The following is a 24256-nucleotide window of genomic DNA, read 5'->3' as shown; positions in this document are numbered from 1 at the left end:
GCACACTCTGCAGAGGAAAACAAGCAAAAGCATATGTGGTGCATGCGCAATTTTTGAAGGCTAACCACTTTAGCTTGCTGAGAGATATAAAGAGTAAAGCTGTATTTTTACCTTCCTTTTGTCCCTTAGATGCCCATTTGCAAATATAAACGGGCAGGTGCGCTTGTATTATTTATGTTAAAAGAAGATGAAGGTTGTAAGGACAAGCACCTTGAAACTAGGACAGTTTAACAATTTAACATCAGTATAATCTAAAAGTGTAAACATGCGGAGTAAAAAAGGGAGAGCACACAAATTTTAAAAGCAAAAGTGATTCGGGCGAATTTGGCTCATGACTGATGGTCCACAACAATCGCCTATCAGAGAACATTTTTGAGCTCAAATTGCCAGAATTTTGGTTGCTCACGCAGTGTCCGTGTTGGCCAGCCAGGCTGTTTCCATCACCTTTCTGTGCGAGGGAGCTCCAGCGTACTCGGAGAGGGTGACTCGGGCCAGATTCATAACCCCTTTCCTCCCACCACTTTTTCACTCCTGATGCTGGACAAAACAGAGCTGTACAGCCCATCTTTAGCCCAGAAGTGCTCTCGGTTGAATTCCCTCGTGCTTGTTTCTCACTGCCCACCACCCAGCCAGCTCCGAACAGAGCCGCACGGCGTCGTTGTCCCTCTGATTTCCTATTGTCGGTTGGGCTGATTTTAATTGGTTTGCATTTTCAGTTGTTTTTCAGCTCATCAGGAAGGATAATTAAAATAAACCCTTGCTCTCCGTGCTCCTCTCCATCCGTCCTAGCGACACTAGCTGGGCTCGTTAATCTGAAGAACGGTGAAGGCAGGGCTTACTCCCTGTGAAATGTTGGGAGGCTGGTTGTTAAGCGTTACATTATTCAAAACACATGAAATTGTCCTGAATGAGGAGGAAACACGTCTCGATCATCAAGCTGATGGACATTAACAGTCTTCTGCCACAAGTTTGTTAAATTTGAACTAGATTTAGCTACTGCCTGCCTCATTCCCATTCTGCAAGGGAAGCTGTGGACAGGAAACTGGCAAGGAGTGGGAGGCATAAATTCGAGGTACCCACAGCTTGGACCGAAAGCCTTATATAAATCCTTTGGATTTCTAGACTTTAGAGAAATACAGCTGGCATTACTGCCTTCTGTCGACCAAGCAGGAAAGTTTAACCTGTAGTCCAGGGTACGAATGCTTAAGAGTCTGGAGGTGGCTTTAAGATCTGAGAATGGTTTAAATGTTACTGGTGAGGAAGAGGGAGAAGGGGACATAACACGTTTCTCAACATTTCCAGGTTTACAAAACCCGTATGCCGAGCTAGAGGCTGTTAGGATTGGCTCAGTCTCAAAAACGGGGAGAACAGGAAAAAAATAGATACACACACGACACGCAAGCAGTTAACCGGCAATTTTTTCAGTTTAGTGCTAATACTTGTGTTTGCTGTCTTTTAGGAAAATGTGAAACTGCATTTTGAAAGTTTGACTATTGATTCGTAAAGGATTTTATAATTACTATTTATATCCCTCGTATGAGCATCACTATTAGAAGCCAGTAGAGCTGTCCTGGTCTCCTGTATCATAGACCTGCCATCGCCGCTGTGAAAAGCGGACTCCTGCCTCGCTGGGAACTTGTAATAAGCAAATGTCAGTGTCTCCTAGCTGCCAGTTAGCAGAAAAACGAAGGCTGAGAATTTGTGCGAAGAGGAGAGGCTTCCTTTGCATCTGTTGGCCATGACGGATGAGCTAGGATTTAACATCCTCCCTCTGGTTCGGTAGCAGAGCAGCGTGCAGGCGGATAAACCCACCGCGGAGCGGGAGCGGAGGCGCTGGAACGGGCACACGCCGTTTCTCATTCCGCCTGCCAGGCTGCCAATTACATGGCAATTAGTAGAATAAACGTCTGAGAGATGTTTCCCCCTCCCCGACCATTTTACGGTTTGGTCATTGTTCAGGGGGCAATATGTCTCGCTCCGAGCTAACTTGACTTTTTTATTTGTTAGCCTTCATCAGTTATAGGGTGTTAATTACACCCCTAAGCCCGAGGAGCTCGGTCTTGTGCCCTCTCCAATGTGGCTCTTCCTTTCCCTCCTTTCCTCTCTCCCAGAGGTCAAAAATAGCCGTCTACGAGAAAATGTGGTCGTACATGAAGTCGGCCGAGCCCTCGGTGTTCACCAAAACGACGGCGGACGGGGTGGCGAGGGTGAGGAAGTCGAAGGGGAAGTTTGCCTTCCTGCTGGAGTCGACGATGAACGAGTACATCGAGCAGCGCAAGCCCTGCGACACCATGAAAGTTGGCGGCAACCTGGATTCCAAGGGCTATGGTGTAGCAACCCCCAAAGGCTCAGCATTAAGGTGGGTGGAATAATATAACAATATCCATGTTGTTATAGTATTCCACCTACCCTGATGTATTGTGTTGTCATTTTCTTTCTTGTGGATTTTGAGGTAACTTTAAAGTTTAAAATCTTCAATATTCCATGGAGTTAAATAAGACGGTAAATTATGGTTTCGTTTATTTAATGCATCCATTTTTTTAGTGTTCTCTTCGTGTTGTCCTTTCTGATTGTTTGTTGCTGTTTTAATTTTACAGTTCAATGGCTTTTTCAATTTAAATGGTAAAAGCCGAGTTAACCTGCCATATGTGACGAATGTTAACTGCATGATGTGGTGTTCTTGTTACTTTTTTTCTCAAAGACGATTTCCCCATCCCGCACACTTCAGTTTTGAGCAAATGTTATCCTCCATGCCACCTTCCAATATTTAACCCTGTATTTGCTGTACAGACATTTTGATAGCTCCACGTTCTGTGAAATTTTAGCCAATTTGTCCTCTTGTGCTCCTTTTTTTATACGTTACGATTTCCTAAGCATTTGTGCATTTTTTCTTACAAGTTATGTTTTATCGTTTCAAGAAATGCTGTTAACCTGGCAGTATTAAAACTGAATGAGCAAGGCCTCTTGGACAAATTGAAAAACAAATGGTGGTACGACAAAGGAGAGTGCGGCAGCGGGGGAGGTGACTCCAAGGTCAGCCTCAATGTCACCACAATCGGGTACCTTAGCAAAGAGTAATCGGCAAGGCTGTTATTTTACTTCTCAAGGAAAAAAAAAAAAAACCAAACATCAACCAAAAAAACCAAAAAAGAACACAGATGAAGACCATTTGAATAATTGTGGTGGGGAAAAAAAAGCCATTTGCTTGCCCAGTAGCTCTTTCAAAGAAACGGTCTTATTTAATATCATCAGCAGGCTTGGTCAAGCTTGGAAACCTTATTTAACTAACAGATAGAAAGTCCAGTATTGGTGGGACCAATGCAGAGCAAATCAGTACTCGTGACTGTACAAGAAACCAGTGACCACATCTGGCCGCCATCCTAACCCCCGGAGGACAGGGCTTCAGTCCTTCTCCATGATTTAGCTGTGATGGAGAGCAGTTTTTGAGAGCCTGTTTTCGCCAGGATCAGCTTTGCCAGCACAGACCTGGAGGCGAGAGGGCTCCCTTCTCCTTTGCTCTTTTGGGGAGAGGTCAAGCAAACCAGTACCAGCACGTGCTGGTTTGCTGGTCTGAACTGGTGCCCCTGGGAGGAAGCCTGGTCTCCGGAGAAGAGCTCCTTGGGTGCGTCTGTAGCTCAGGGAGGGAAAGGGTGGCTGCTCATCTAATGGAAGAGTTAAGCAACGATCATAGCAAAGACATGGTGTTACGCAGAGACAGTAGTCACCTGTTAATGATAAAAAAGTGGCAATAACGGTAACGCGTAAGGAGCTCAAGCTTGCAGTAGGCAAAGCTGAAATGAGAGATACGTTGCTTGCAACAGGGAAGTGTATTGATGCACTAAACTGGAAATGAATCTTAAGGAAAGAGGTTTTGGTAGTTTTGCCTAGAATATTCAAATGCCACCTTTTGTAGGTCACTGACCAGTCTCTGCACACACCTGTGCGGGAGCACTGCGTTCGTGTTTGCTGTGCTTTTGAAACAGATGTGGATTAAAACCTTAGCACCAGCGACAGCAGTGGCAAAGCTGTCATTGCCTTCTGCTGAGCCGAGGCTTCCCCCAGTCTTTCAGGCAGCCTCTACGGCAGCGAGACTCTCAAAGTTGCTTTAATAAGCTTGTGCATTGCAAAAATTAACTAGTGTGCTTTCATATTGCCAACCTTGCCCTGTAAAGCTGGCAGTTTCTGCAGTTTTTAACCTGGTGAGGTGAAGCTGTAGCTAGAGTAGGCTGGGTGGTATTGGTCACCTGGAGTACAGGAATTACCAAGAAAATTAATTTACAATCCATTGTTATACTGAAAAGTACTGAGATTAATTTTTGTAGTGACACTCTCCTACAGCTAGTAAAACCAGTTCCTTAAGGAACAATAACCCCTAATCTCTCTTATAAAAATGCTTCAGCTTTGGTCCAAAATCAATAATAACAGTATTTTCAGTAAACTGCAGATTTGCACAATTACCGCAAATTACTGCTGCATTCTATTAGTAAGAGTTGCTTACAGTTGGCTACATAGGAAATTACTCAGCTACTCATCTCTGATGTTAGCAAAAGCCACTGCGTAATAATAAAGGAAGGAAAAGCTCTTGAATTCAGGTTTGTTCAGTAACTGGAGGTCTGCAGTGCTCAGCAGCAGCCTGGAGACGAGCATGAGCTTTTTTATGCTTTTTAGCTCTGCTGCTCATCCTTCACGCAACATTTTTATAAAATGTTACACTTGCCAGTATATTAAATGTTTAATATTCTCCTGGGATCCGGCACCGCATTGTCTAATGCTGCCTCCGTGAAAGAAAACTCTTTGTACAAACCAGCTTCAATGAACTTCATTGCTTCGAGTTCATTGAATTAAACCCAGCCAACTAACGCTTACAGCCCTAAGGAAACTAAAAAGGATTTTTTAAACGGTCATAATCAGGGCAGGGCCATCCTTCTATTTTTGCTGGTGCCGAAAGACCTCGTACAAAGAGCAGTACCATCCGCGAGCGAGCCCTTGGCCCTGGTCCGGGCGCGATAAGGGAGCGGAGTGAGGTGTGCCCTGGTACCACGGGCGGGTGTCCAGCGAAGAGGGAAGGGGAGCAAACACGATGACGTGGGTTTTGCAGGTTTAATCCGTAAATGACAACGTACCGTCTTTCCGCAGTTTGTCGTAGCACGCTGTGATGAAGGACTGCTTGTTTGTTTGAGCTACAGACGCCGGCTCTCGGGGGCACGGCTTAGCCGGCAGAAGTCCCCAGGGAGGAGAACATGGGTGGGAGAAGACGTCCCGCAGAAGACTGAGCTAGGGGAGGCGGGGACGGGCTTCGCTGTTGTGTCTAGAGTTGTAAATCAAAGGGCTTTTTTGTTAGGAAATGGCTTTTCTTTTTTGAGGCGGCGTTCTGCAGGCGGCGATGCCGCGGCGTTGCGGCAGGCAGGCTGATGCCCCCCGGCCGCTGACGCTGCCCTCGGGGTGCTGGGCCCCCACAGTCTCACTGACCTTTCTCCTCCGCTCCATCCTCCCACCAGAAGCCCTGAGTACCCCCGTCATCTCATCCCATCTCTGCGGTTAATCGTTTCTACCAACACGGCTTAATTTATAGGGTGTTTCAGAGGAGTCGCTTCAAAACTGTTCTTTTTTTTCCCTCAAAGGAGGTGGGGGGGGTCGGAACAGAGAAGACGGGGTGGTGGAGGTGCCTCAGGGGGAGATGGAAACCTTGCAGCCCATCAGACGGGGCGGCACGAGGACCATTACTCGCTCAGGGCAGCTCTCTCTACCGGCTAAGCTGACAGACCCCTTCTCTTAGCTCCGCCAGTAGAGACCCAAGTTTGGGAAATCACCGCCCTGAGTTTGTAATCGGCCGCGTCCGACCTACTGCCAACGAGCTGTGTGTAGCTGCAAGTCGTTGCGGACCGACGGTGCCGGTTTCTTAAGCTGAATTCCTCTGTGCGATCTGATATTCTAGCTCGCGCTGAAAGCCAGAGGTAAGTATGCAGCCTGTTCGCTTGTGCCGGTGCCCATCATTGTACCGCAGAGGACCCGGTCACCCAGAAAATGCCCTGCCGCGCTCATCCCTCCTGCGGTTTAGCATGCGGTTTGCCTGTGCTTGGAGAGGAATGATTCTGAGCTGCGACTTCACCTCTTCTTATCGTATCTTCGTTGCCATTGGAAAATTAAACAGTGACTTCAGATTTCACGATGATTTTGAGTCTTGCAGCGGGAAAAAGAAAAGGTATTCAGTCGACTTTCTCCAAGGTTTCGAATCTGTTTGGTTACGCAGACTGTAAGGTTAGTCCTGTGAGCATCCCGTGCTCCTGGGGTCCACTCGTAATTTAAGACTAAAGAGATTGTGCTGTTCTAATGAGATTTTTTTAAAGGCCTCAGCTGACTTATGTCTCCTTTTCAGTGCTACCAGTATATGCCAGCGCTGGTGTGGAGCAGAGGGTGCCAGTCCACCCTGCAGTATCTTGGGAGTTCCCCCATTTCAGTAGTGGTCCTTATTTAAGAAGTCCCAAGGGGAACGTGTTCCATCTATATGTAATTTGTCTGTGACGCATGTCAATACGTGTAGGCTGACTTGGCTGGTACAGACATTCTGGTACGTGCATCAGAATTTGTTCACTTAGCTCTCCTAAATGAGCATGAATTTACTTTCATCCATTGGGTTCATGGCAAAATTATACCGTCTTCAGATTCTCTTATACGTGTGAGCTGAGTTCTCAATCGTGAGAGAATGCAAAATAGCAGTTATAAAAAAACCATATTCCAGGAAATATGTTACAGTGTATTACGAGTTTGGAAACTAATTATTTTGTTTATTATACAATCCTATCATCTCAGAGCTGAGTGATGGCTGAATAGGAATTTAACAAGAAATAGACAAAAGGGGATGCAGACGGCAGTAGCAGGCTGAGTGACTTAAGTGAAACTAATTATTCAGTTGCATAGGAACAATTTTCTGCTAAGATAAATTTCTGTAGTTCTGCTGTTGATATATTTCTTGTATTCTTATGCCTTCACGGTAACATTTAATGACAACCAACACAGAAGGAGAATGTTTGAATGCAGCATCTCGCCAACTTCACATGCCCAGATTATTTGCTAATTATTTGACTTAATTTCTTTAATATATTCTTTTTTAGGCTGATATCTCTTTTGGAGTACATCTGTGAAATGACGTGCGATGTAATACTACTTCGTTTTTCAGTTGTTTCTTTTTAATCATAGGATTACTTTTCCGGCGTGCTAGTTGAGTTCTGCCCTCGGAGCCATGCTCCATAAAGCATCACATTCCCAAGCCCTTCCGAGCTGTGAGTGTGGCCATAAGCAGATGGGATTTGTTCCCCCATTTCTCTGTGCTATTTTGCTTTGATACATTTTCAGCACAGCCATTCGCATTTGCAGCATAATTTTTTTAAGTGGCTTATTTTTAGAAGGAATCTGTTACGCATTATTTTAGATGATACCTGACATCTAAAGAGCACCATTGCCAAAAGTGGTGTGCTTTAAAGAGAACATTTGGGGAAATGGCTATCTTAAAAAGATGCAGCACAATTTATTTGAGCAATTTGTTTGAAATTATGTTCATCAGCACGAATTTACTTGCCACCCATTCTATAGGCCTGGGTTATGAGCTGGAAAAAGATAAAATGTCTGGTCGGAGCTAGGAGAGTAATTCATGCGCAGAGCTAGGAGAGTAATATGAAATTATTGTATTGTGCAAATTAGTGACAAAGCAAAATAATACTTTAAAAGGAAGACATCAGAATATTTGTTTAATTGACAGCTATTACTTTATAGCATATTAGGAAATAATACTGTGTGTGGTTTGTGCCAATAATGAAGTCTTAATGCTCTAGGAGTTCATCGGAGCATCTCGCTTAAAGCATTGCCAAGAAGGGCAGAGAGCGTGCTCCGGTTTGCAGAAATGTCTGGGCTGTTGCGCAGACTGTTTGAGGGTATTTTCCTGGGAATGTAACTAGGAGAACGAGAATTTGGGATGAGCAGGTTGCCCAGGCTGGGAAGATGCTGGTGGAGTCAGGGCTGGCATGTAAGAACTGGGAACTGTTTTGTTTTGCCTGTACAACCTTTAGCATCGTGGGGACGAGCTTTGCTGCCTTGACGAAGCTGGACCCGAGTGTGCAAGGACACGTGCTTGTGCAGCGTTAACGGGGGCAGAGCCGGGCCTCGTGCAGGGGCACTGCGTCCTGCCTTTATGGCCGCGAGAAATCTTAGAGAAAGACTTGTGACTCATGCGCTCGTTTTGATAATACCTGTGGTGCTTAACAGTTAATTTCCATAAATTGCTTGCATGAGTCATTTATCCTGCATTGTAAGCATCAGTACGGGAAGAGCCGAGGCAGAGCTCCTTGGGACTGGAAAAGGAAAAAGGAAAACCAGCAGCTCAAAGTGGGGCTCCCAGCAGCAGGAGCAGGGCCCTTCCTTTGAACATCTCCCTGGGGGTCTGGGCTTGCCTGTTTCCTCTTTAATGGTAACTGCTGGCACCTAACATACAAAGGGAAAAGTAAATGCCTTTCTTCTTCAAAGTAATTCTAATGTTTCAGCGTTGAGCTCAGGTGGACGCAGGCACTTGCGTTGCTCCGGTGGATTTCTCTGTGCTGGCTGGCACTGTAATCGTGGGTCGGACACCTCTAGCTTTATACGAGCGATGTAGCTGTTCTTTGAATGTCTTGTGTAGCCTTTGGACTAAGCAGCACCTACCTGCAGCCTGCTGAGGAGCCCAAGAGCAGGAGTCACAGAAGAAGCCGTCCCAAGAGGAAAATAAATCATAGAAGACGGGGGGAAAAATGGATGTGTCTAGAGGCAAGAGAAAGAGAAGGTGAGGGGATAGCCTGCACGCAAGGTAAGTTGAGTCTCTTGCTCATATCCGTCCAGGTTAGAAAGGATCCAGGCAATGACAGGAAAGATCCACGTTGCTGTTTCAGATGTTGTAGGTTTGAGCGTGACGTGAAGCATCTGCTTATTCTGCCTCCCTGTTCGGGTAGCTCTTCCTCCCACCCCCTCGCCACATCTGTACCTCCAGTCTCAGGCACTGCTGTAAATGAACTACAGTGACTTGTTATGGCTTGCATTTCCTAATCCAATAGGCACGTATTATTGCATTAGCTCTTGGCACTTCTATTAAATTATGATCCTGTTAGTACAGAGTTTAATTTGTTTGAGCTACATTTATGAAACATATAAATATACTTTCCTAGAGACAGCAGCTGCTGCCAAACACAGGCTGCAAGTCTCTGCAAAGAGTGGAGGAACTTGCAGTCTCAGCTGGTAACACATCTGGCTCCGTGCAGGTGTATTCAGAGCGTGTGTAGGTGGTACAATGGCATCGTACATCTCTGTATGTCTTCCACGTTGCAGCAAATACAGCATCAGTTAACACACCTGAATTTAAAATGCATACCTAGTTACTGCAAGGAAAAACCCTACAGATTCCACAGGGTTACAGTGGTTGCTCCAACCTGCCTTTAAAAGAAAAACGCAAGAAACCTTGAACTGACCAAAAGAACACTATTTATGGAAAAACACAGTAATGAAGACTAGAACAAAGTTCTGTTACAGAAAACTATTGCAGCTACTGTATGCTCAGCAGTAACTAAAAATCCCATCCCCTGATAGATCATTTGCAGAGCGTTCGAACCTCCGTTGCAATACCGGTGTTCAGCACCCTTTGCAAAGCCTCTCCTTTACAGGCATTTGCCATCAGAGCAGAACTGGAAGCGTGCGGAGGTCACTAACGCCCTTTGGACAGAATGAATCCGGGCAGGCTGACACCCCGGGGCAGTTCGGCAGGAGGAACCACCGCCTGTCTCCATCTCCCGCAGTTGCTGGCTCCGTTGCTGGCAATATGACAGCACAACCAAATTTTAAAAACGGCTTTCTGCGCTATTTCACAGATAAGATTTTCATCATCCCGTGACACCGTTGGGTACCGAAAGGCACAGAAGAGGCAAACCGTGCAGTGACCTGAAGGAGGGTCCCAGCCCAGCTGTGGGCGATGCCCGCGGATGAGCCCATGGCCAGCGCTGGCAGCCGGGGAGCCGCAGTCCCGGGGCGCTGATCCCCGGCCCCCCCTTGAGCAAAGGGAACCACTTCTGGCTCTGCTCTTGAGGAAAAACAATGTCCTTCTGCCAGGGGATTTAGCCCTGTGCCCGATGCCTCTGAGCATTATTCCAGCCATCAGCATGCAGCGTATTTCTTAGGTGGCTGGGGGATATATGGGGCTTGAGGCGCCAGGTTTTAATCTTCTAATTTTGAAAGCTCTTTGTCTTTTCAAGCTAGATGGCTTTCACTTTTATCCCTTCCTCTGCCCACCCATAAAGCATTTCAATCCCTCAAATGTTAAATCTTATAGATGTGCAACTGCTGGTAATGCAGGGCAGGGAAAAAATGGTGCAGATCTGAAATGGTAGCAAAGAGCAACCAGGTTCGTTCCTTAAAGAAGAAACACCTGGTGCTTTCTCCATGAATATTAATTGTTCAGTGTGAAATACAGAAGGTCACTTTTTGAGACAGAAGGTAACCAATAGGAATAACGAATGACCATGTTTTGATGCCCACACTTTCAGGGCTCTGTTCACTCCTGCTTGAAGTACCAGGTAACTGTAGTCTTTAAACAAATGTAGTGGGTTTTAATAATGAGCCCATTTCCATCTGAAATCTTGCCCATCCCTCACGCATGGGTGCGTAGCAAAACATGAAGTTGTGGCACAGAGACATTGCTAAATCGCTAAATTATGACAGGCAGATAGATCTTGGAAAGAGCAGAGCACTTGGACAATGCATTCACCCGCAGGTTTTGTATCTAGTCAGAAGTTATTTCAGTAACAAGATCTGACAAAAAGTCCGTTCAATGGTTACAGATCAGGCTGGGATTTATAGAGCTTGGGGGAATAAAATGCCTTATTTGATTTAGATGGGTCTTTAACCTCAAGCAATGCCCTCTAGAGAATAACGCCGCATTTGGTATCTCTTCCTGGATTGTTTCTATCTTTATATTTTAACAATACCAAGGTGGTTGTTAGTGAGATTTTTGTGGTATCCCGTCAAATTAAGCAGAGTGCCCAGGCTTGATTTCTGCATTTCTCAGTGCCCTGCGCTGCCATGTGCCCGCGTGGGCCGGCTCGGGGCCACGGCGGTGGGCCACTTGCCTTCTGGCCCGCTCAGCTCCAGCGAGCAGGACTGCGGACCCCGCGGGCATCAACTCCCCTTCCTCCCGTCAGCGCTGAGCGGGGAGGGTCGGTGATTTGGCGTGATGCGTGGCTTTGAGGCGTTTTTCTCTGCGGTGCTGGATGCGTGGGGCTGAAATGGCGGTGCAAAGCAACGGTGCAGTCGTTGGGGTCGTTCTCCCTGTCCCCTTCAGATATTTCCCTCTCCGAGCACGGTAAAGGTGACAATTCCCACATGTCCGCAACAGGCTTCCCACCCTGCCTCCCCTGACGTCAGTGGAAATTTGCCAGTGATACCAACAGGAACAACTAATTCAGTGTTTTCAGGAGTCTTACCCCAGAGGATGTTAGGAGGCATTTTGAATTAGGAAAATCCTTGCTTGTTCGCACCTTAGTCCACTTGCCTTTCCTCTGACACTATGAGGTGGATTTTGGAAACCCGAGCATTTAACGTCTAAACTCTGAAGTTACAACGTTGGTTGGGTTGTGCTGATGTCAGCAGTCCCAGGGGTGCTCCAGCCAGCAAGGACAGCTTTGGTCATTAGAAACAAGAGAAAAACAATTCCTGCTGCAGAAGTGAGAGTGCTCTGAATATGTCAGACTCCTAAATTAAAGGGATTAGGTAAAAATAACAGGGATTAAAAATACAACAAGTCAAAAACCACTTCATAACATACTAACCAAGACCTGGTACCACCATGGACTTTGGTCTCCTTCACGTCACTGGGATTTGGACGGGAAGGTGACGAGCCCTTTGCAGGGGATGCAGCTCTTGGTCTGACTGCTCGGCTCGGCAAGGGCCACACGCCGACTCGGAGGGAGGACGTCACGCGTCATTAATCTTGCAATCTTCAGAAGGCCGGATTTGCCAGAAACCTCCTGTGGCTTTTTGTTGCTCTGATCCCACAAATCAGCAATAAACCTGGCCGAGCCAGATATTAGACCAGATTTACAGCTGTTCTGCGCCCATGTGGTATGACACAGCTGGAGCCCAGGGGTGCCTTTGGCACGGTGAGTCTGCCTCCCCTGATGTACCCAAACGGCCAGCGCCAGGGTACATTAAAACACAAACAGCTTTGCTGTAAATACCGCATCCCTAGTGATGTGTGCCTGCGTTTCCACAGCGCTTCGCCAACCAGAGTTATTTGGCATCTGATGTTGTACCGCTGAGAAAAAAATGAGAAAGGGCACGTTAGTGACCACGCAGGATTTTGCATTGTGGCAGATGCTGTATTAAGTACCGGGGAAGTGATGTCCCTGGCCTTCTAGCCAGATCTCTTGGCAATGGACAAGGCTCCCGTTAGCCATGCTTACCATACGTCTGGAGCCAGCATCCATGTGCCTTGTGAGAAGGATCCCCGTGGCCACTGGTCTTCAATTTCTTAGCTTCATCACCGGCTGAACCCTCCGTCCCCGGGTGAGATGGCACACATCCCTCCCTGGTGCCGCTGGGGACGCAGACGTCCTGCCTACGTGGCGCTGTGGAAGCCGCCGAGCCCTCCTGCACAGGGACGGCGCAGAAGAGCAGTGGAGCTGCGGTGGTTGGAGCTCTTGCCCGGCGGTTGGCATCTTCCCGAGCCGGCTGGGCAGCCGGGCATCCCTCTCCGGGCTGGGACACTGGTCAGCTCTTCTGCAGCTTGTTCGCTGCTGTCCTGAGCCTCTGCCCTGGGCATGAGTGGAGAAAAGCCATTTTCAAGACCAGAGAGGCATTCTCACTGCTGATGTTATTCTGGTCTTCCTTCAAGCTCATGCATGATTTCTTCACCCTCTACGCCCCAAAAAGCTACATTTGGACTCTCAAGATGATGCATGCAAGCAACAGTGCTGAGAAAATGCCGCACTGTACCCTGTACACCAAATTTTTTACGGAACATCAGAAATCAGCTGAAGAACACCTGCAGTTTGTAAAACCCAGGTGGCAAAAGGTGCCAGGTCAGCCCTCGGGCAGCCCCACTGCCTGGGAGATTCAGTGCAACCCATGCACTGCCCACCCCGACCTGCGCAACTCTGAGGAAGCCCTTTAATTAGCGTGTTAAAGAGCCTTTGCTTGTTGCACCTTTTCTTTGCAGCTCCCTTTTCTGAAAGATTGCGTCTAAAAATCCGAAATTAATTCTGAGCAATGGTTCATCTGGTTTGAGGGAACAGTGTGCTGTCTGCCGTGTTCATTTGCTCTCCTTGGCAATGATCATTTTTGGGTATAACATTTATATTACATCCATTAGAGCATAGAATGGGATGTGAATTATCCAAAGCTGTTCCAATCACCACTTACATCTTTATTGATTGCAAGTCATAAACATAACTACGGTGTTGCCGAGACTTTATGCCACTCAAACACCAGTTACAAGCAGCCAACGAAAGTCTACAGATTATTGGGTGAGATTTTCAAGTCCCAAAGTGACTTTTGCTCCTAAATCTCACCTGTAGTGGTTACCGGCTCTTCACTGGATCACCTGCTGCAACTTGTGAGGACCAGCCGAAACACAGGCTACAAAGCCATTAGCATAAGTACATCCCATCGCTTGTTCCTGGAAAATGGCTCTTTCCTGGCAAGATCAGGATGTTCTTTTCAAAAATTAACAGCACTTTTCCAAGAAGTTGCTCAGACTCTTCTCTGCAGTCCGAGTTCATTCAGGGAAGGGTCCTGTTTGCAGCACCAGCACGTAAACACGATGGCCAGTAACTGGAATCAGATCGCCAAAAGAGCAACCTGGCCAGCTTTTCCAGTTGTGTGTGGGACTTCAGCCTGCTGGGTCTCTTTCTTAAGCTGGTAGAAGCTAGAGTGATGGCACCAGGTAAAATATCTGTTTAGGGATTATCTACTTTATATAGATACAGGTGAAATAATGAACCTAAAAGGTCATTAATCAAACTAAAAGCCTGTCATGATTGATAATTTGAGAGGGGCAGAAATTATATCTTCTCGCATTTGGGACTGATAAAGAACTATTTCTTTGATGATTAATTTACTTTTTTTCTACTTCAAACTTGTTCTGGCCAGAAGGAAATATTATAATGCCACCAGTTTTCTCAATGGAGTTAAAAACTACTGCAACTAACCTGAAACTGGTGCTGTGGCAAGAGGAGGCAGGGCAAGAAATCCCTCAGACGGGGTGAGGGTGTCTCAAAGAGAAGTAAGAAGAGGGCGCAGATGGCTTCTGCACCATCGTGTTCCCTCTTCTCCATATTAAGGGCGTGGATGGGAAATAGGTAATAATGAAATAGAAATGTAATAGATGCTCTACAAAGAGCTTATAGCAGCTCTTTCTTCTGAGGGATGATCTCACACGTCAGCGTGATGAGCCTACTCAGCCTGGAAGCGATGCAGTATTTTATGCAAGATCAACCAAAGAAGTGCTGTAGCGATTCTGGAATTTGGAGGGAGAGGTGGCCAGGATTTTTAAACTGAACCCAAAGCTTTGGGGACCTAGTTCAGGGATGAAATTTTCATGAGTGACCGTACATCGTTTTTCAAAAATGGGTTCACTCCATCAGCATTGTGCTGTCGCCTGGGGCCACCAGCAGCAAGGGGTGCAGCAGGACTTTTGGGGCTGGTGTCCTGAGCCAAGAGGGGCTGAAATGCAGCAGGGAGGAGGTCCAGGGCCACAAGGTGAAGGGAAGAGGTCCTTCCCTTTGAGATGGTGCCACGCTGCATTTGAAAAAGACCGGCACCACTCGTTTTCTGCCAGTAGCTGCCAGTACCCAAGCGGGGTCTTCTAACAGGGGAGTAGAGGAACCAAACTGCTGAAACACCGATAAAACCCACCTCTGTCCCAGGTGTAAAATCATGTTTGCAGCAGACTCTGATGAAGTGAAGCCTGTGAGAATAGATGGGCACCGATCTTCTTAACGTCGTGCCTCTCTTAAATAAATCAACCATAGCAAATGGTTTAATTTGCCACTGGGGGCAATACTATTCAGTATGAGGCAGCCGGGACCGTTTCTCTAGACTCAAGTCTTCCTGTCATTTGTAGATGTCGGCAAAAAAAATCTTAGCAGGGTTGGTAAAGCAGCCCAGCAGATCCAGCCTCACATTGTTAAGCCTGCAGCAGCCAACCCTACTACATCTGGATGAAAAGCACAAGCAAGTAAAAACAAAAAAAATCCTTCTGTGATGGTGAAGAAGAAAAACACTGCAAGAATACCATCTTATGACATCTGAAATGATCCTAATTGCCTCAGCTCATTTTCTTGGGCATACAGAGCACAACAAGAGAGCACAAGCTCTCAAACCTCTGAACATTTTTCTTGGATAAAAGCAACCAAACTACTAGAGAGCTGGGCTGAAAACCACACGGGGGGGAGATGAAAAAGAATCCCATCATAAATTAAAGGCAGAGGAAAAACAGCTGAATCCCCCGGGGAAGGGGCCAAGGACCTCATAGGATATCCTGTACAGCCCAACAACAGCAACCTAATTAAAAAAGCATCTGGAAAGCACAAAATTATCCCAGGAAAAAGATGAGGAAATGGAAGTCTTTTGAGAGAGAAACCCAGAAACTGAGCAAATGATCCTCTCAGCCATTTTTGGGGTGGCACAGCTGGCCGGGGAGGCAGGTGGGTGGCTGGGACACAGCCTTCCCGTGGGACCCGGGCAAGTCATTTAGTCTCTCCATTCCTCTGCCTCTAAGGCAATTAAAAAAAAAATCCCTCCTCAAACAAACAGTGCCAGGGCAAGCTATGAAAAAAATCCTTTTCCTACAGCTAGCAGCCCTGGCTCTCAGAAGAGCCCTACGCTTCCCTCTGTAATAGCAAACAAAACACTTTGCACCCTCACCTGTCGGCATGGGCAGGGTGCTGGCGCTGCCCAAGGGCTTTTTTGGGGACGGGCTGAGTTGCAAACCGAGGCACAGTACAGAGGATTCGCATGCAACGTGCACTGCTGAGCGCTCGGCGAGAAAAACACCACGGCCCAGACGTGCCCTTCTGCACCTCCATCAGGATTTCAGCCAAAGCCATGCCTGACTCTGACTATTAAATTGAACAAGGCTAGACAGCTACTCAGAGATGAGCAATCGGAAAAGGTACCAGCGGCCAGGCTCACTTTGCAATATATTTACTTATCTTGGGAATTTGGGAGCTGAGTCCACCCCGCAGTAGCTCGCCTTGCATCCCCGCGGGTGAAGTGCTGGACCGGGGGCTGCAGAGGTGTCACACCTTCTCCATCACCAGGTCGCTCCAATCCTGCTGCACACCAGAGCAGCTCACCCATTAAGAGGTCTCGGGATTAATTTCCTGGAAGCAGACAAAATTGTCCCTTAGGACTTTGATCAAACAAGCTGCATTTCACGGTCAGTCCCCGTGCCAGGCAGGACAGCTTACAGCCCCCCAGCGCAGGAGCCCCCCGGCACGGTGACGGCTCTGCCGGCAAAGGTTGGTGGGCCTGAAGCATGTGGCGGCTCCTCGGCACTCGTCTGCCTGTCCCGCTCTGTTGCTTGTGCCGGGACAGATGGACGGAGGAAATCACCTCTTTCCTACCCGGGCTGAGGTATTGCAGTACCTCACCTGACAAATAGGGCCATGACAAACTATAGTGAAAACCCCAGTTTAGGCAAATTCCCATCTGTTTAGTTAAGATAATTTTAGTTTACTACTTTTTTTTTTTTTTTGGCAGTTGCGTGTGCACAATTAACTCCAATCTTGGCTTTAAAAAAAAATAAAGCACCCTAATTAGCATATTAAGCCTCCTCATTTCCCAATACTGTATAATGTTGTGAAAGCTAATCTATAATGTATTGGATGTTATGCAAATTCTCTGTACTCCATATGGGTTTTATAAAGGCATGCAAATTAAAAATAGTGTTTGGAATAGGACAGGGGGGAGGGGAAAATTTGCACAATAAAATATGCGGATAGGAGAAAAGTTGTTATAACCTCCTCCCTATTGTTCATGTATTCTCAGCTGCACAATGCTTTTCAAAGCAGAGAGATGTATTGCATAAAATCTCTCCGAACTGAATAGTTTTTAAATGAAATTTAAAATGAGAGCACTGTTCTCTAAGCAATAATCCACACCACTCTTTCTACTGGGGCCTGTAACGGGTGGGTAAAGACATTCCGCTTTCACTGACTTGCATCGCAATCACGCACGGCTTCTTATAGTGTATTTGCCCGGGTGTCACCGGGGAACTCGTCACGACACGGCTGCCCAGGAGGGTCCACGGGGGGCGGCTTGGCCAGGACCCGGCCGGTCCCTGCTGGCGTAAACCAACGGGGCAGGTGCATTACCTGCGGCGCCCAGAGCGTTCGCAGTGTCTGTGGAGCGTGCGTTGATATTTTAGAGCCCTACCTATAGGTGGATGCAAACGTAGCTGCAGGACAGCTGGCTTTTTACGATGCCACCGGCTCCTGGTGGAGGGGCCGAGCCAGCAAACACGTCCCGTCTCGTGCGGTTTGTCCCCGCTGCTGTGTCCAGCTGAGTGCGTGAAGCCTTCCCTGATTGATACTTAATTAGATTACAGCCGCTGCTTAAAAATAGCCATTTTACAAAGATAAAATCTTGGCTGGTGTTAAACCAAGTCCTGTGCAGACCGGGAGAAGTGGTGCTGCCTCTGGCCAGCCGGGAAGCTCTGCCAGCGCAGGCAGTGCCGGCATCGCTGCCGCTGGGACCAGGGACCAGCGGTTCTCCCCACCTCGATGGGTTTTTTTCCTGCTTTTGCCCTCCCTGCTGACCTCGGTAATGCCACATTGGGTCACGTTGGTGCAGCCCAAGGAGCGTTCGGCTCAGGAGCTCTTGAAAATGCTCATTTTTCTCATGGTACCCCACGACCTGCTCCATGGGCTGCCGCTCTCTGGTTGGCACCTCGCTCCTGCTTTCCTCCCGAAGGGCACGTAGCATCTCCGAGGGCAACATCAGCTGCTGAGAGGTTTCATGGCCATCTCGGAGGTAGCTTCTTGGCAGATGAGGGAATGGGGCTTTTCTTGACTAGCTGCTTCTCCCAGCATCTACCTGCCCCGGGCACGGCAGGGCTCAGCTGCTCGAGGGTTGTGAGCCCTCCCAGCCCATGGACATTTCCCTAAATGCCACCGTGTGATTAAGCTTGCAATTAAGGTGTTTTGTATAGGTTGTGCTGCTCTTTCTCCTCAATCTCTTCTGCTCTGCAGAGAGTCACGCGCTTTGGGGTGGGAGAAAAGCAGGGAGCAGCGGGAGCGAGGAGTGAGGCTGGCACCGGCGCAGACGTGGGCTGAGCCCCTGCATCTCCTCCGCTGACGGCAGCCGTGGATGGACCCGCAGCGGGGCATGTTGCAGGGCAGCCACGCGTGCGTCTGCCTGCTGTTATCCCATGCAAAGCGGCACAGCATCACTGGGGATAAGGATGCAGCCCTTTCCTCCCCACCGGCTGCCCCGCACGGCCACGGAGCGAGGATCAAAGCTGTTCAAGCAGGAGCAGGAACGGAAGATGTCCCTAATGCAGGGAGCCTGTCTCACGGAAGCAGGCAGAAAAAAACCACCAAGACATCACACAAGGAAGAAATGGAAATGACAAAACCCAACTGAGGGCTCCTCAGGCGCTGCTTTCCCACAGGGAAAGGATGGGCGAGCTCAGGTCCCCCAGGGCTCGCAGGCTCTTAGCAGCACCACAGTCAGCAGTCACCTTCATCCCGCCAACATTTCCCACCCTCGGCACTTTCAGCCGGCATTTCTGCATTCGTTAGTTTGTTTCATAAAGGTCTGCATTTCCTTATTTTCTGCTGCAGTTCCCTGGACCGGCGGAGTTGGGGATGCAGCAGCTCCAGTGCCTCCCAGCACGGCGGCATCCGCAGGAGCTGGAGAAACCACCGCCAGCGGGGAAACAGCCCCGACGGCCGGCAAAATCTCCCTCCGGGACATCCACCCTGGGGGTTTTTTTTGCTTCGCAGATACGCGCACACACACACACAGAGCCCCAGGTGCAGGGGGCTGCCCGCGTCCCTGGAGCCGCAAGCTCTGTTTTACCGTAAGAAGCCCCAATTGCTCGTTGATGGGGCTCGCTGTCTGTTAGTGCAATACCAGGGGTCCTGCTGGATCAAACCCACCATAATCCGTGAAGCTACTGTGAATGCCTGCGATATTGTACCAAAGTGGGAAATTGGCCTTGCTTTGTTTCTACTACCTTCATTTAACAGTGAGTGCCGATTACTCAAAGCGATATGGGCAGGACCTGGTAATATAGCGTTGCTCTAGCGTTAACTTAAGGGGATGATCCAGTTGCCTGCAGTGTAAATACTTTGTGGCCAGGAACCCTGCTTTATCGCTTTGTATAGTTTTAAAGTAGTTTAAAGATTGAATAACATAAAATAACATAATATAATGTTATTTATGTTATTTCCCACGTGAAGAACTCCTGTAAACCTTGCAGTATTGAAACTCAGTGAACAAGGCATCTTAGACAAGCTGAAAAACAAATGGTGGTACGATAAGGGTGAATGTGGAGCCAAGGACTCCGGAAGTAAGGTCAGTCGCTGAAGGTCTTTTTGTACTGATTAGCAATCACATTTTGACCCACTGTTTGTTTATACAAAGAATGGCTTTCAAAAGTTGATATTTACATTTTGAAGGTTGAAAGAAAAGAATAGAAAAAATAATTGAACGTGACAGCATTTTTCTTTTATGCAGTAGCAGACTGTAGTTGTAAGTATGTTTTACTATCTGAGTATTTTGCTAGAAAAACATGGAAAGAGAAGCCCCCAAAGCCTCCCAAGCTGGTATCTTCATTTAAATGTGCACCTTTCAGCACAGTCAATGTGTATTATTCAGGCCAGCATCTTTTCTTACTTTTAGTTTCATTGAAAAAACACATTTTTGTCTCAAAATTGTGACTTAGATTCTCTACATGTCAGTTTGGGAAGCAGTCACGTGCTTGCTAAGGGTGACCAATTTCAGGACAGACCCGTGATAAGGAAAAAAAACATAATTCCTGCCCTATTTTCCCATTCAGTTTGAAATTGGTTTGATTTTAAAAAAAAAAATCTAGGAATACTGTTGGTAACTCATTACATGAATATTATATATTCTTTTTTTTATTCTGCTTTGAACCGTTTTGCTGCTGTACTGCCCCGTCCCACACCAGCCATGCTGCAGGGCCAGCCAGCCTCCAGCAGCTCCTCGTGCGGGACCTCTGTGGACCCCAGTGGAGATCCTAACCCCTGGGGTGACAGGTTGATCAACCTGGTAGCTGCACACTTAAATTGCAGGAAATATTTATTTACACCATTCAGTTAAAAGAAAACACACAGGATTTTTTTTTTTTTTTTTTTTTTAATGCTTGTAAAGCTATTCAAGAGAAAAACTCTGTAAAAGTGCTGGGCTTGTTGGAGACAAGGACATTTTCAAAGGCACCAAGAGGAGGAGAAATCCAGCTCCAGCTGAAATCAGTCGCAGTCGAGTGTCTGACTCCCCTGGTGCCTTTGGAAGTGCTCTCTATAATAATTCAAACAGAAAGCTATAATTTGGAAGCACCCTCTCGGTGTCAGAGGACAATTTCGAGTTCCATCAAAGCCAATAATAAAAATCATTGATTTTAGCTGGACTGGAAGTTCCTTAGAGCACAACCCTGTAGCTGTTGCATGAGCTAAATTTGGGATCATGGGACATCTGAATGCACAGCAGCTGCAGAAGGAAACTGTAATTGCAAAGAGGTGTAAATGAGTAATATCTTTAGTTTAAATGGCAGGCTGCTTGCTACAACTGCATCTATCCAAACTGCCTGTGAAATGCACAGACACTTACAAGGGAGATTGTATTTTATTCTGACTATATGCAAGTTTTGCTGTCCCTGGAGACGCTCGTAAACGGAGCTCTGTCAGCAAGCATCCTCCCTGGGCACAGCCCCATGCTGCAGGTTGCTCTGGCATCTGCCCGTCCAGCTGGGCTGGCGTGACGTGGCGTGACGTGGCGTGGCATGGCGTGACGTGGCGTGGCGTGGCAGCCCAGCCCGGTGCCCTGCCTGCCAGCAGCAGTTCCTGCACACAGCCAGCCAGCCTGTGCAGCAGCAAAAGGGTTGCAGGTCTATTTAATTTGATTAGAGAATCCTGTTTTTAAAGATGCAAGCCTTCTCCCCCCATCTGACATGTATTGAAGGAAGGTAAACCCCGGCCAGCATTTTTTCTGTTACAATGACTGGTTTTATTCCACAAGTTGCTCTCCCCCGGTCACTGAAGGTGCTAGTTTAGCTTAGGGCTCTGCTGCTTGACCTTAAAGTAACTGACCATCTTCCTAGGGCGTTTTTTTTTTTTTTTCTTCTAACTAACTGTTGAAAAAAAAGAAGGTAGATAAGTTTAGCAGCATCTCAGTAATTTTATCTGCATTCACCAAAACCAAGTGTGTAGAGTTTGGGGTTTTTCTTTTTCTAGTTTTATAATGGCCTTCTGTAAAACCTGCTGTTTTACGCAGCCGCTGCTTTCCCCATCAGAGGTTTCCCAAGGTGCCTTTGCCCCCAGAGATGCTCGGCCGTAGACAGGTTTGCTCTGGGACACCAAAGGCCTGGGGAAGTCAGTGGCCAAAAAAAAAAAAAAACTCATCGCCTCGGAGTCGGCCAGGGTTTTGCCCACCAAAGGGTGGGAGACAGAGCGGTCACGGCTGCCGGGGACGGGGGGGGACAGCACGGATCCATGAGTGGGACACGAAATGCCATGAGTGTAGTTATTCCAGCTAGGATGAAGTGCAAAGTAGCCTGTTGTCTGTCTGTCTGTCTGCTCCTTGCAGCAAAACTAACAGCGTGGCTCGTTTCTCTTAGGACAAGACGAGCGCTCTGAGCCTGAGCAATGTTGCCGGGGTTTTCTATATCCTTGTCGGAGGCCTCGGGCTGGCCATGATGGTGGCACTGATCGAGTTCTGCTACAAGTCTCGGGCCGAGTCCAAGCGAATGAAACTCACCAAGAACACGCAGAACTTCAAACCTGCTCCCGCCACCAACACCCAGAATTACGCTACCTACAGAGAAGGCTACAACGTGTATGGCACAGAAAGTGTGAAAATCTAGGGGTACGGCTATGGGCCGGGAGCTAAAACCCTCTGGGTTTTCTTTCTCTTTCTTTTTTTTTTCTTTTTTTTTTAAGCTGTATGTGGTATTTTGTTGTGTGCATCAGCAGACTGCTGCAGAAGGGCATTTGAAGCATCGTCTGGTGGCAGTCTCAGAGTAGAAGTGATTTAAATTTCTTCCCCAAACAGAAGTAAGCTTGGTACCATCCTATATTGCAAACAGTGGTAGCTGGCTTCGTGCTGAAGTGAGTAACTCCTCTCTCCAGCATTGTGCTAGTTCACTACCTATAAAAGTATTTTATTAATTGCTTTAAAAATGACTGTAATCGGAATTTGCATCTCTCTTGCTAGCGACCTCTTCTCCTTTATTTTTTAAGCTATAATAAGGTCAGGTAAGTGCTTTTAGGAAGTCTCAGAAAAATCGGCAATAGAACAAAAAAGTCTACACTAGAAATCATGATATCTAAAGCATGAAAAGTAGAGTTGAATTGCTGAAAAACGACTGTGGAAAAGCCTGGTTAGCCCATCGCACACAGACTGTGCCTCTCCCCAGGCCAAGCTTCCCTGCCCCTCCCCTGCACTCCCGGGCAGTGATGAAATCTTTCTGGTTTTATTATAGATCGTCGCCCTGACAGCACGCAAGAGGAGAAGCAGCAGAGAATGTGGCTACTTCATGGATTCGGACCACCTGAGCCAGTCGTACTCTCGCCGAGGTGTCAGGCATGACACGCATTGATGATGGTGCAATGTACTTTTAATAGGAAAAACTGATATTTTTCCTTCAGTGCCTTATGGAAGACTCTGAGACTCACAACAATGCAAACCATCACCGAAATATTCTTGCTTTGCTTGAAAGAAGAAGAAGAAACACTAAAAGAAAAAAGAAAAAAAAAGAAAAAGAAGAGAGAAAAAGAAAAGAAAGAAAAAGAGAGAAAGAGAAGAAAAAGAGGAAGAAAAAAGAAAGGAAAAGAGAAAGAAAGGAAAAGAGGAAAAGAAAAGGAAAGGACTGGTAACAAGATATTAGTATGTGAAAAAAAATTCTTGTAAAAAAAAATCAGTGCAACAAAAGCCATTCTTTGATACCACTGCACAGTAAATGAACTTGTGTCCTGAAAGCAAACCGCAGCTGGTTTCATCAGCTACCCCAATTGTATCAAATTATGAAACTCCTCCTGACACAAAGCCTCAGAAATCTGCTGCGTGCGAACATGGACTGGCCTGTCACTGCTTGTATGAGCTGATGTCGAGATGTTTCAGTATTTACTTACCAGTGGTGTGATTTTTTTTTTTTTTTCCGAGCCACTTTAAACTCTCCAGCTAATTTGAGCAATTCTGTATAGCAGTAAAAGGTGTAACATCTGAAGAAAAGAATTGTGCATTAAAACCCGTTAAGGTCAATGACTGTGAATCTGTAAATCCAAAAGAAAGTAATCTGTGGAACTGCATGTCTTGCTTCCAGATCAGTAAATTAATTTCTTGACAAGGTAGCTAAAGTGTGGGCAGAAAATATTGCATTCCTTTTTTTTTTTTTTCTATCATCAGGCATACCTACAGGTGCTTTATTAAAATGACATTGGGTGGCTTTTAAAAAAAAAAAAAAGAAAAGCTACTTGCTGTTTAGGTTCAGACCATATATCTCTTTTCTTGCTGTGCATTTGCATTTAATTCACTGTTTAATATCAAGCAATGAAGCAAGAGAAGCGCAGGTTAGTTTTTCCCAGGCCTGCTTCCGCTTCACCCCAGTTCTCTCACAACTAGCACTGTGCTCCGCTAATGCTTCTCGGTAACGGTCATTTTAAAACAGAAGTAAGGAAAGAGGATAGTAACTCAAATTAGAGCTGCAGTTCCAGAGTAATATTAAGCGATCTAACATGACTCCTGCTAGTACTGTTATATTATATCAGCTCCTGCCAACTCTTGTTTCATGGCTACTGGTGAGAGGATGCTCCCGTCCTTGCCCTCTCTGTAAAGAGGACACCGCGCTCCAGCCAACACTGCTACAGGTAGGGGCTCACTATTACTCACAGCCAACGTCTTAGACAGCAGCAGCGTTTCAGCCTTGAACCTCTGCCTGGAAACTACTTAAACTTCATCTTTTTAAAAAAAAAAAAAAAAGCAAAAGACAAAAAAAAAACAACCA

The 24256-nt window shown here is 46.9% G+C and overlaps 1 protein-coding gene across 2 annotated transcripts in view; it reads left to right on the top strand.

Annotated features, from left to right (window-relative positions):
* The window catches only part of GRIA3 (glutamate ionotropic receptor AMPA type subunit 3), a 154463-nt gene extending 130569 nt beyond the window's left edge, over positions 1-23894 (top strand). Inside the window, exons 13-16 of one of the 2 annotated variants that reach the window (XM_075053769.1) lie at positions 2112-2359; positions 2919-3033; positions 21872-22119; positions 22736-23894. In XM_075053769.1, the coding sequence (XP_074909870.1) occupies positions 2112-2359; positions 2919-3033; positions 21872-22117 (609 nt within the window). In that variant the 3' untranslated portion in view covers positions 22118-22119; positions 22736-23894. Of the gene's footprint in view, positions 1-2111; positions 2360-2918; positions 3034-19475; positions 19591-21871; positions 22421-22735 lie in introns of those variants that run through there. The other variant, XM_075053768.1, reaches the window with a different exon arrangement.
* Positions 23895-24256: the final 362 nt, after the last annotated feature.

The sequence above is a fragment of the Buteo buteo genome, chromosome 22 (assembly GCF_964188355.1).
Source record: "Buteo buteo chromosome 22, bButBut1.hap1.1, whole genome shotgun sequence".
NCBI lineage: Eukaryota > Metazoa > Chordata > Aves > Accipitriformes > Accipitridae > Buteo > Buteo buteo.
Note: the sequence above shows the minus strand (reverse complement) of the source record. Positions and strands in the feature narration are given on the sequence as shown.